At 35.0% G+C, this 13,213-nt stretch overlaps 1 protein-coding gene across 2 annotated transcripts; it reads left to right on the top strand.

The window, feature by feature from the left end:
• The first annotated feature begins 6,736 nt into the window (after positions 1-6,736).
• Positions 6,737-10,718, top strand: LOC149796562 (receptor-type tyrosine-protein phosphatase epsilon-like). Of its 2 annotated transcripts, XM_089960260.1 has the most exons (5): positions 6,737-6,926; positions 8,061-8,180; positions 9,155-9,303; positions 9,881-10,016; positions 10,575-10,718. In XM_089960260.1, the coding sequence occupies exons 1-5, from the start codon at positions 6,864-6,866 to the stop codon at positions 10,578-10,580; spliced, it is 474 nt and encodes a 157-aa protein (XP_089816386.1). In that variant the 5' UTR covers positions 6,737-6,863; the 3' UTR covers positions 10,581-10,718. The 2 variants fall into 2 exon arrangements, with proteins under 2 accessions (XP_089816386.1, XP_089816385.1); XM_089960259.1 differs by lacking the exon at positions 10,575-10,718 and having other exon boundaries at positions 9,881-10,279.
• Positions 10,719-13,213: the final 2,495 nt, after the last annotated feature.

Here is a 13,213-nt window from a genome sequence, read left to right as displayed (position 1 = left end):
TGGTTCTTGCACGATCAAATTCCCAGGGGGAACTTGTGGTGTGAACGTGTATAAAATGTATCCTTGTTGAGTCTGATTTGACTTTCCGAGATCTATTTGATAGCTACCATCGATTACGTCACAAACTAGATTAACCGCGATTGTAGATGTTATATTAACTATTCCCGGAGATACATGTCTGCCGCCGCCGTGTAGATCATTATTATTTCTGAGAATAAACTCCGGTGGAGTTATTTTTTTCCATGTATTAAGTATTTTAGGAGAGTTTTCGTTGATAAGATCCTTGAGTGATTTTGTCAAGTCGTCGGTGACAAATACTGGTAGTATAAAATTTAATAAATCCGCTTCATTTATCTTATAATGATCGATATTAGTTTGTTTGGTACTTTTACTCGTCTTAAGCGGAAGAATGCTTTCATTTATAACATCAATAAAATATCGATTAACGTATTTAAGATCTAATATAATTTGATTCAGATGTTGTATTATTTCAATAATTTTCCTTTTCAGATCGTTATTAGGATACTCCAGGATATAATTTTTAAACAACTGTGTTAATGTTGTTGATGTATTTGTAAACTCGGCCTTAATTTCGTCGGATATAATCCTGACATATTTTTCACCAACAGTTGTGGTTGAAGCTGTCACATCAACAACAATAAAATGAGGAAATATTGGTGTAATAAGTTTTCCACCAGCAGCAGCAACAGAATCTCTCCATGCTGGATACTAAAGAGAAAATCGATATCCTGGAACCGTTATAAGTCTTGCTTCGTCCGTGAGAAATTCACCTAACTTCGGTTCTGATGGTCCATGATATTCTGGCGGAATTTCAGGCCAAGCTAGTACGGATCTTATCGTGGACTGATAAATATCAACGGCATAATCAGGAGAATGTATCTCAACCGCAGAAGATAGCGTCGGCTCATGAACGTTAATCGATATTTTTTATTCTTTTCCTGTTATTGATTTTATTCTATGAGCAAATTCCTCATTGATTTGTTCGATCTCATAACTGCCAGTTGTTATTCCATCAACAACCCAGTCAGGTGTTCCATCGGGTTTATTCTTATTAGCAAATACAAGCGAATCATTTGCTGGTGTACCCTTAAATGATTTAGATCTGATATTTGGCCAACTATGGTATACTCGTCATTGTGCGAGTGCAATTACGTTTGCGCGAATCGCAGATGGAAAATTGATACTAAATACAGGATTAATCAAGCTTACCGAGATCATCGGGGTCTTGTGCGGTGTTGTGTTTGTCACGATCTGCTGGAGTAATTGCGTCATTATTAATACTCGTTCCTTTAACAGCACTGTTATATATTTTAATCATTTCAGAAAACTCGAAATCAGATATAATTCCATCACTGAGATTTGCTGATAACAACGACGATAACTTCGAGTATGCGACCGTCGCTCTATGTAATCTTATCATGTAATCGGATAATTTTTAATTCATGCAAGAACATATTTTTTTGCAATGATATTGAGTACACCTGCAATCGTTGTTGTAGCTGAAATACAAATAGTTACAGCTACTGGTGTTATCATTGCCATTGTCACACCGGTTTCAGCAACAACAGCGGATGCTGAATAAACGATTACGTCGACGATAACTAGTCGTCGTCGATATTTCTTTACTTTTACCGTGTATTGTTCCACTCAATCTTTCAACGCTGCCTGCCATTCACGCGCTTGATTGTACCTGTATTGAGATGCATCGTCGATTGAGGTACTCATTATATGTTATGCAGTAACCAATTGAGGTGTTTCAGCTACGAATTCCAAACACCACCAGTAAGATGTTGCGTTTAATGTCCTATTGGCTGCTTCCAGTATAAACTCTTCTTCGGTTGCGCTATTTATTATTACAGATACAACCCCGGAAAACTTATCAGTTGAATAGCGCCATGGATGCTTTGTAAATATTTCAAATTTTGCAGCACTGAACACAGACAGCCTGTACACGCCAGTGACCGTTGCGGTATATTTTATAGTTTTATTTTGCTGCGACCATGTTGCGAATCCAGATGATACAGTGCATCCGATATTGGTAATATGCCCGGGAATTATTCCGGCTGAAATTTTAATCAGACTAATTTTATTAACGATCACAGAAATCCTCGCTACGACATCCCGAGTGTTATTTTAGTTGTGTCGATGTTCGTATTGATATCAGAAAATTTTATGTCAACGGCGTGCGGACTGCCGAAGAATTTATTTATGGATTCATCGGTTTTTTGAGAATTTCTTCGAACTCTTCCAAAACGCCTACGTGCACATCATATTCGGCCCGCAACGTGGATAATTTACCATTTACGGTGTTGTAATTGACGTCAACGTATTTTTTTGTTGCGGCATCTTCGTCGGATGTTGGATCTCTCAAAACTACTATCTTATTCCCGTTCATACTGAGTTCTTCCGTCATTGTGTCACCGGTATTTTTCACGCGATTAGCAACACTTGCTATAATTTGATCTCTGATGGTTGGTAACGATATAATTGAATCCCTGATTTTGCCGCTGTCATTAAACACAGGGATATTATCCGCAACTGCACCGAGTACTCGTCGAATTATATCATTCCATTTGATATTGCTAGTTTTTAGTTTACCATTACGATCCTGAAAAATAACAACCTCATCTGGGTCAACTCCAGCAAGATTCATGATATCAGCGAGTTGATCTTTAGTCGCGTACTTTGACAAATCAATGTCATCGGATTTTTTCTTAACGCGTGAAGAAGATCTTTTTCCGTAAACATCAACCATTATATTTTAAGATCTGTTTAAAACGAATCGGTTGCTTGTATAATCATGCACGACTTGGATGATTTTGATATAGCGTTAAGTACATTAATTGCCTCACGGTCACATATTGGCGGATCTGTCATTGTTTGTGTGGGTAGCGTTGAATACCAAACTTGCGCGTGAAGTGGTGCAACATACTTGATAAATTCAATGGGTGGTGCTAACCCATATGAATAAAAAAAAAACGATTCCACGTGGATCAACCGCGTATGATACCCAATGAGTACAGGGTCCTGAATTCGAGTCGAGATTAATAATACCTGTTTCAACACTGTTTGGTTGTTTCGGTAATTGATCTCGCATAAAAACACCTCTGAAGTTTTTTTAGTTTTAATCGTTTAGCAGCATCAAGTAAATCAAAATTTGATGCTGGAGCATCTAACGAAGTGATCATGGAAGCCTGAAACCTCTTCCCCAACGAGATCCCGGTAATCTTAGGCCGCGTCCCTTTTTTGTATCCCTTTCCTGTTGCTTTCTTTAAAGCCATTCCAGCAGCTGTTCCAACAGCACCCAATGCGGCTGCGTTTGCTACGGCTGGAGCGGCAGCAGCTATTAACACTGGAATAGCAGCGAGAAGTGGAAAAATAATACCGGTTTTAATTCAGTCCTTAATCTCACCCGCAGAGAGATTAAGTTTCACGCCTGTCTTGATTGTTTAGCGTCGTTGAAATGTTTAAGTTGACGTTCTGATAATGATAGTTTATTTTGACCACCCGTGATCTGATCTCGCTTTAGTGATATTTTCATTCCGCAGTTTTTTGCTGAATTTGATTGAAGGTTTTTAATCTGACCCGGAGTCAGACTGACACTAACGTGATGATATGGCATTTTATGATAAATACTTGCCACGCTCCAAATAATGATGAAAGATTTTCCACTGGTTCATCAACGACTCTCATTCGACCACTACCACCTTCAAGTAACATCTCTTTGTCACTGAGCATAACCGCGATTGCTCTGTAGATGCCGCGAATAAGAGGTGGACCAGCTATATCAAGACAACGGTTAGTAACACGAGCTCGAAAGTGTACATCAACGACAGATTGTTTAGATAAAAAAAGATGTTCCAGTGAAAAATAATAAATCGGATATAGATTTGTAAAATCTAACTGTGATATTTTCAAACCGGTATCCACATTTTGATCACGTCCCATGAATGACATCAAACGATGATATGCACACGCTACGTGATTTTGATTAAAATCTAACATTATATCTTCAGCTGGTTCTTGATGTCCATTTATCCGCAAGGAAACTTCATTAACTCCAAGGTCGTCAAATATCATATGTGAACGTTCTTGATTATTTGTCCGAGCATTATCTTGCAGCGCAATAAAAATATGTCGTGGCGCAGAAACACCCTGCTGTGATGCTATATTCCATGTAAATAAACCATTAACAGAACTTTGAGTAGCATCTGTGGTTACTGTTAACCATGATAGGAATGATTTACCGCCTTGATCCGTAAAAGAGAGTAATTTTTGTTCTTCAGCAATAGATGGAATCATTACTGGCATCCACAATGAAAGCTTCGTTATATTTACTTTACCATCAGCAACACCAGCACCTCGCCAGATTGCATCATTATCAGTATTTTTTCTTACGAGCACAACTGTGTGTTTAGCTCCAAAGATGACCTTTCTAACATTTCTGCAAAATCCAAAGATGTGAGACAATGAAATTGCACATGAAAAATTTCTATCATTTCCTGACAACGCTAATCGGCGTGTTGCAAATCCTAAGTTGTAACTCGTATTAACACTTCTTATAATATCAAAAGCAGCACCTGGTCTATCTTCATGTTCAAAATCACCTGGTTGTGGATCAGTTGCAGTATTTTGTGGTGTTCGTACCTTAATATACTGAACATGATCAGCGTGGTCAGTAATATCCTTAGCAAACATCATTGTTGGACCAGCTGATCTTGTGTAATCATCAGAATATCTCGCTAGACCAATTATTGTTGTAGCAACATCGACATCCTTTTGAATTGTTTCAATATTTTTTCCATCAATCATGTATGTGGCGCAAACAAACAGTGCCATAATCCCATTGTTGACAAAACCAACACGCAAATTGGCACCATATGGCGTATTAGCTACAACATTTGTTACAAGTCTACCTTCTACTTCAATAAACGCCTCAGCGGGTAAAAAGTATCTACTTGTATCCAGAACCTGTAATTCGATTCTCCCCCGCTGATTTGGTTGTATTGCGTCACAGGGATAAAATTGATAATCACGTACCGATTCATTTTTGAAGACCGGTTCATCCATGTCAAATGCTGTGTCGGATATCCGTTTAAACATTTTATTATAATTACCATTTTTCCAAATGGTGATCTAAATTATCATCGTCGACGAAGACCACTTCCTGCTATTAAATTGGCTGTTATATTTGTTTCTGCTCCTTCAGATAATTCCGCTAGTTTTTGATTTGCAGCCTGATTTATTATTTTACTTACGTCTGCGGGCATAATTTCAGTACTTGGTAATTTTACTGGTTGTGATCTTCGTCGAATTAATCGTGTTAGTCTATCTTTGATCGCCGAGAACGCCTTACCAGCAACATTGACAATTGCACCAGGAGTTTTTTCACGAACAATATCAATAGCTTTCATCGATAATTGTTTTGCAACAGGTGCTACTTTTGGAGTTATCCTTGTGAATAATCCCCGTACAACATCACCAAGTCCATCTCCGTAAATAGCTCTGTAGATTGGTAATCGTGAGTTTACCGAACTGACCTGTATTATCTTTATGGATAATATCGAAAGTCTGAATAAAATTAGGAACTAAATATATCATTTCACATATAATTTCTGTTATTACACCAAGTACGCACTTGGTACTTTTGTGTACCGTATATGTATCATTATGACCTAATAGTGATGTAATTTGCGTGTATCTGTGTGTGTGATTTGGATTTTTAAGGTAGTTTTAACAATTTTTTCAGTTATTAACTACAATTTCTGCAGTGTGACAGATTTACAGTGATGTCTAGCACTGGGAAATCATGCCGCAGACATGTAGCATGATGTCCCACCAAGTCACATTTTCCTGACACCAGGCCAACCAGTCCTAACGATAACCTCTTAATGCTGAGAGCCTTGGGAGGCATATGTTAGTACCATTTTTCATTAGTCTTTGGTATTACTCGGCCGGGGTTCGAACCGGCAACCTCCTGCATCCGAGGCAGACTCGCTAATCACTAAGCGAGAGCGTTCATATAATTTGCATACACGCATTCGGGTGCAAAGGATGATAAGAGAATGACGTTACGAAAATATGATTTTTTTTTTAACTTTCAAAATGCAAATATATTTAATGAAACATTGGAGTCACCGTAAAACCATATGCAGTTGCTTAAAGATATTGTTTTTATCACAGAGGTTTGAAGGCCGCAAGTGCTACATTGCTGCGCAAGTTATGTACACATTCTCGTAAAATAGTTGTTCAATCAATGAAAAATATTGTTCAATATTAGTAGTATATCGTAATAGATATCAGGAACTGAAACAAGGAGAGCACCATTCAGTACTTTTTCTTTTTATACGATACGTCATAATATTACGATTGCAGCGAAATTATTGTATGGTTATCGTTATTTTGCAAAATGATAAGTCTCCCAAGGAGATAAGGACATAAATTAGGTTTTTAATTTTCGACGAAATAGAGGTAATGAGGATATAGCTCTATAGCTCAGTCGTTCTGTTTGTATTTTCTGTTGTCATTGTATGTTACATCCTTTTTGTATGATTTCTTAATGGACAAAACATAATCTCTAGATTATCATCACTTTGCATTAAATTAATGTTTTTGCACTTTTTCTTATTTTAAAAGATGTTTTTGATTATAAGTTTAACATCTTTTGCCAAATTTACAAACGAAAATGCTGAATTCTCCACCTAAATTAATTTTGTATAAACATTCATGTAGCATCTTCTACACATATTATGACATAAAAAATCTACAGATCATGGAAGAGTTAATATCAGTTAATTACAATCACAGGTCCTATAAACAAAACAGTGGACGATTTCTGGTGGATGGTTTGGCAAGAACGGACAGAATGCATCGTTATGCTGACAAATCTCAGTGAAATGGGCAAGGTTGGCCTAAATTATAAATATAAATTTTCGCATGTCTCAGTGGTTTGTGTGATTATGGACATTTCAATGGTAGAAAACATGTTTTTGGACTCTGTGTGTGTGTGTGTGTGTGTGTGTTGTGATGGTTGGGTTTATACGTTATTGATATTACAAATACGAGAATTGCGACGCAGAATAGATGTCTATCGCTGTATTATCCAACATTGATCTAAAGTTTACTCCTTCTTTGGGATGGTCCACATTGATTCTTCAACTTTGAGGAAAACATAGCACACTCATATCAGCAATTGTGTGGACAGAAAATGCAACAATGTTTATGATTACAATGTTAGATTGGATCTTTTAGACACAAAATATGGAAATGCCTGCATTGATAATGCGTAAAAGTAGTCACACATTATTAAACCAGTAAGAATAAGCAATAATACCACTTGTAATAGAACGTCCAGGTAAATGTTAAGGTATCTTCCTAATTTAGGTTTAGAATGATCAATAGTTTTCTTCATATTGATACCTAGAACGATCTATGCTTTTAAATCGGCAAAGGTGCTAAAATGTTTGGATATCTACTGTTATTTGATTCAAATCAATTACAGCAGAAAACTAGAATACTTGAACTATAGAAATGGTAATCAGAAATTAGACGTGCTTAACTCAAACATGGAAGATCCGTGTTTCATGTCTTAATTGATTTTTCTAAGACTTTAATTATAACATATTACCTCTTATGTACCTCGACTTCGAAACAATAAAATCTCACCCTTGCATTATATACATTTCCCATTTTAAAAGTATTCGTTTGGAGGTCCTACTGTGTATTATATGATAAATAATTGTTGATTTTATCGAAAAGTATTAACAAACATTATCCAAATTAACAAAATTTAACCAAACTCTAAGTATCGCAAGGTTTTGCATATTGACAAATTGATGAAACGGAACCAAAAGTTCTATAATTCCCATACCTTCAGAGGTTTAAATGCGGGTTTCTTTTGATTATGTGTGTAATATAATCCTACATATTAGTTTCAAATTGTGCGAATAAATAATGAATAAAAGCAAAAACTATATCAAGCTATGGATGCCAATGCTGTTTAAGAACAAAAGAAGAGTGAATCTTATGTTTTTGTCTAGATGAAGTGTCTCCAGTACTGGCCGGATAAGGAAGAACAGACGTACGGAGATGTGACAGTTAAAATTTTACGAAATGAATCTTTCGCTGACTGTGTCAGAAGAGACTTACAACTAACTGTGGTAAATGTTCCGCATGTGTCCTAAAACTAATACAATAAATTGTGTTCATTGTTGTATTTGTTAAGAGGGATGTGCATTACAATATGATTTAATAGATAAGAGTTTAATAAATAAACAGCTGTCTTTATGGAACATTCAACCTCGAAATCTTCTCGTTCTTATTTAACAGAAAATAAATCTAACTGTATCGAGCCCATACTTAGTATTTAATGGTGAATTGTGTTTTCGTTATTACCATAAAGGATAAATAACATTCACATCTGAAGTTTGTTTGCGAGTATACTAATCTCTTGTTTTCTTTGTAAGTATTTATAATTTTCTCAAATCCGACTTATAGATAAGCTATGCAAGACTGGCACTAAATATCATATGTAGAAATGTTGTATGATTCTGTTTTAAATTATTGTATAGTTTTGTTGGTGAAACATGGAAGTGACAATGTTATGATGACAAAAAGTAACTTGAGATGTATCAAGTTTTCTCTCATATTTACTTAGCATTTGGTGCTTTGCTCTTAAAATTACTAATATGTTACTGTATTTATACAGCACTTATAATAATGTACCTACAGCTAATAGTTTCGAATATATATATGAATATGAATGCAATTAAAGTTGCCGGTAAGAGGAGCAAAAGGAAATCACGACAAAATCTTACAAAGAATGATGGTATTTATATTTGCTAAATTCATTAATATGTGCGCGAAAGGGCTATTGATTAAGCAACGTTTAGATAGCGAGAGATAGAATCAAATATGAAGCCAAATTTAATTGTTTATTTGATGCTATCTTAAACAGAAAATAAGCTACCCAGTTTAAATTAAAAAAGAATGGATGGTTAACACCCTTTACCAGAATGGGTTGAAGCTATTTTTAGAAGTAAAACTTCAGTTGTACACCAATGAAATTACTAGAAAGGAAGAGAAAAACAAAACGATGCTAAACCAGTACCACTACGTGGGTTCTTTTATTTAGAGTGGCAAGTCGAGGAAGATCACTCAGTTTCATTACACAGCCTGGCCAGACAAAAACGTACCGGACACGGTCTGGTCACTAGTGGAATTCTGGAAATCTGTCAGGACGCACAATGCATATCGCAAGGGTTCTATGGTTGTGCATTGCAGGTATACTTTGGATCGCACTTTTGGAAATTAATGAATTAGAATTAAAACAATGGGAATGACGTTTGAGTGGTTATTATCTTTGTCTATGTTTCAGAGGGACATAAAGCATACATAACCATTGTGTGATATTTGGATCAACATAGAACTGATGGTCCAACATAATAATGTAATACAAATAAAATGTATACAGGACAAATATTTAGCATGTCTGTCTAACATCTTTATAAAAAACATCAATATCCACAACTGGAGCTGCTTTAAGAAAGTACCACGTGAATATATATATATATATATATATATATATATATATATATATATATATATATATATATATATATATATGAGTGTATGTGATTATTTCTAGATATAATCGCGTCTAATTCATCCCTTTCATGATAATGAATTTAGTATAATTGCCATTCTTCAACGCTTGTAGAATGGAAAGAGCTGTTGACAAAAATGTTAAAATAATACTTGTCTGAACGAAATAGAGTGTTTGAAATACGATCAGTGTCCCATATAAACATACGTGTATCATTTGACAGAATTCTGTAAATCTAATGAAATCCTTATTCAGTGCTGGAGTGGGAAGAACAGGGACATTCATCGCTTTGGACATTATCCACGACGAGACATGTGACACAGGACATGTCGCCGTTATGAAGTGTGTCGAGAATTTGCGAGAACAAAGAGTCAACATGGTGCAGACTGCGGTACTATTGATGATCTGGCCACTTTTAATTTTGCTGTAGTAGTATGTTATTTAGTAGTCTATATAATAGAATGGACTTTTATTGTAAAAGAAACTATTCCCAACTGTTTTCTCAGATCAGTGAGGACACCTCATGCTATGTATGACTCAAGAGTTTAAAACATGATCGAGCTAACATACTGTTTTCAACAATTGAACACGAATAAGCAAACACAAGCAAAATGTAAACTGAAAATTTTAAACATTGGAAATTAAGGTTGGCAAAATTTGCTCATGCAATGGAAACGTCTACCCTTGAAATAAACGTTCTTTTAAATATATAACAAATAGGCAGTTATGCTAGCTGATATTACCAACAAATTGTAGATCAATTCTGCACATTGCAGATCCTAAACTCTTCTTATTATTGCCTTGCGTTTGTCAATTTATGAGATCCTGAAACAATAGAAGCAAAACTGCATTGAGGGTGTAAAATATAACAAAACATAACAAACATATTTTATCTCTTTTCTTACCTACCTATATTAATATCTGAGTATGGCTTTCTTCCTTTCTTTAGAATTAGTTTATATTCCTGCATGATGTTGTCGCAGAAGCTCTCGGATTTGGAACAATGCCTGTATTAAAGAATCAGTTTTCAGATGTACTCAGACATTTAATGGAGCAAGACGAAAGGTCCGGACCGACTCGCCTGCAAAAACAATACAATGTACGTAGTATAAAAAATGCAAGTTTTGTTTTAAAGCAGTTATACGGTTTACGAACAAAGTACTGAATCACCTATGCAATTTATGGGAAATCTCCAAGTGACTTAATGGTTTCTTTACTTCATGAATGGTCAAACGGAAATCTTACAATCTTGATAGTGACATTTTCCTCATCTGTGGATTCCACAATTTGCGAGAACTTGTGAAGCGCGTTCGCAATATGCACTAATAGTAACTAAAATGATGCTTAAGTCTTATTAATAATGCTCGTGTTTGGTTTAATACCATAAGTGTCAGCTGTCCCTTAAACAAGGTGCTTCCACTGGAGAAAATGTAGTGGTAAGATATATAACTCTTGAAGCGAATTTAGTCACTTATCCAGCGGTAAATGAAATAAATGCATTAGTACATGGACTTAAGTTTCGTTTTATATGTGTTAATAGAACGCTATATATTGAATTTTCATACTGAATACATAAAAGTAAAGATAAACCAATTTCGTCTCCGAGAAACTGGAACCGGCTACGAACGGTGAAAGTTGCGCATGTCTTGTGTATTTTTACCAAAAAAAACATCCTGATTCAATTCTCTGTTTTACTATTATCGCATCGAATATAATTTAAACCTTTACATATACGATCATCTTGAAATTGGTGAAACAAAATGCTAGTTGTAGGTACAGATTCAATATAAACTATGCGATTTTGTTGGTTTTAGTTCAGTGTTAGAGTTATTGGACTTTTTACTGTAACTTCAGTGTATGATTGTCAATTACTAATACAATTTAAAGGAGTTTATGCTTTAATTATGTCCCGATACATATATCATATATTTCATAGATACGTATGGAGCGATGGTTAAATGGTTTTGATTAAAATGGAATGGTTTCATAAACTCTCCAATGTCAGCATGAAAATGAGGTTTCTTCCATTATCATAAAATCAGGGCTGTAAAGATGTAATTATAAGTATTGTAAGAATCGTCATCAACTTAATGATTTGTTTAACTTATTTCAGATGCTCAAGAAATTAAAGCTTGGACAAGATGAAAACAATGTTGCAGTCTACTCGAATGCCGACGGCTTTCAGTCTGAAATCATATGGCTTCCGGTAAAATTTATCTTTTGCTGTAAACATATCTTAGTAAATAGACATTGTGAAGATTCTACCTATGATGGAATTCCCAGAAAATTACCTAAAAGTCAAAGGGAGATTGTTTTTAGTTGGTTAAGAGAATCTGAGCATGTCAGCCAATTTATTAAGGTTTTCAGGAAGCGTTTTCTTACTTACTACTGTCGCTGTATATTAAAACCCAGATTTCTTGCCCGGGACATACTTTTTGAATACCAACGTTTCCCCCCCGATAATCTAGGAAATCAAAGCACAACAAAATTATAAGCAAATTAGGTCATTCCCAAGGATTTGGTAAAATTGCAAACTTTATCTCTATATTTTGAATCCGTCTCTTAATTCGGGCGATTTCCCACTTATGACGATGACTCTAAGTTAGCTGTTGTACTGTATTGCTATATATTTTCATTGGAAAACATATTAATTGTAGAATCTGTCGGGAAAAGATGCCTTCATCGTAATGAAACGAGTCGACGACGAAACACTGCTGGCCACCATTCGAGAGAGGAATATCAAATGTTTGATCATCGTAGATAGCAACAGTGTAAGTGGAAATATAAATATACAGTGTTTGCATCTAAAAAACAAAACGTGTATTATAGTGTTTCTTCTTTTTAAACTGACAAATAAATCTTATATGTTAATCACAGGCATATTGAAAGTAAAGAGATCCGAAGGTTGAACATGGCTTCGATATCTTCTTTATCTTGTCAGAAAATTTAAATTAGTATCTAAGCGTTAAAGTGTGATATCATATCTTGCTGTATTCTCTGAGAGAATATTCAGTTTCTTGAAACAAAAGTGCTTTTAGTGTTTAAAAGAGGTGAGTATTCTATGACAGGAAATGCACTTCATTGATTAGGAACAATTACGTAAAATGGCTGACATATACACTTTTCGTATTAATTCTTCATTTCATACACCTAACACATTTTTGAGCTCTGCCTACTTAACACTTCTTCCATCATTGCAAAATATTTCCATTAATAAACCCAACTGATCCTCATGTTTAAGACTTAAGAAAATATTCCATTCGAGATTGCTTGCCTTGATATAATATCACTCTTTCTGTATTTCAATGATAGCTTATAAGACACTGTTGTTACGACCCAGATGTCTAAAATTAAGTAATATAAAGAAGCAAAACCAAGCAAGTCATTACCTTATACTTCATCCATGTGTATGAATACATAGATTTGATTAAAATTAACACCATTCTTAAAATGTTAAATGTTTCTATTTTGTTTATATATTCATCCGATTTTTTTAGCTAGAAAAGAAGAAAAGAACGAAACGATTATGAAATATCATTTGTAATGGTTTGCATGTACAAATGTGTGATTTTCTTGTAGAAATAAAGC

This window comes from Sinohyriopsis cumingii, chromosome 6 (assembly GCF_028554795.1).
Source record: "Sinohyriopsis cumingii isolate HCF-2022 chromosome 6, ASM2855479v2, whole genome shotgun sequence".
Taxonomy (NCBI): Eukaryota; Metazoa; Mollusca; class Bivalvia; order Unionida; family Unionidae; genus Sinohyriopsis; species Sinohyriopsis cumingii.
The sequence above is the reverse complement of the archived record's forward strand: the minus strand, read 5'-3'. Positions and strand labels throughout refer to the sequence as shown.

Bases quoted from the DNA above. Each gene is read 5' to 3' on its own strand.
- LOC149796562 (XM_089960259.1), top strand. From the start codon at position 6,864: ATGGTTTGGCAAGAACGGACAGAATGCATCGTTATGCTGACAAATCTC. The intron at 6,927-8,060 runs GTTGGCCTAAAT...GTTTTTGTCTAG, and splicing joins ATCTCAGTGAAATGGGCAAG to ATGAAGTGTCTCCAGTACTG. The intron at 9,304-9,880 runs GTATACTTTGGA...ATCCTTATTCAG, and splicing joins TCTATGGTTGTGCATTGCAG to TGCTGGAGTGGGAAGAACAG.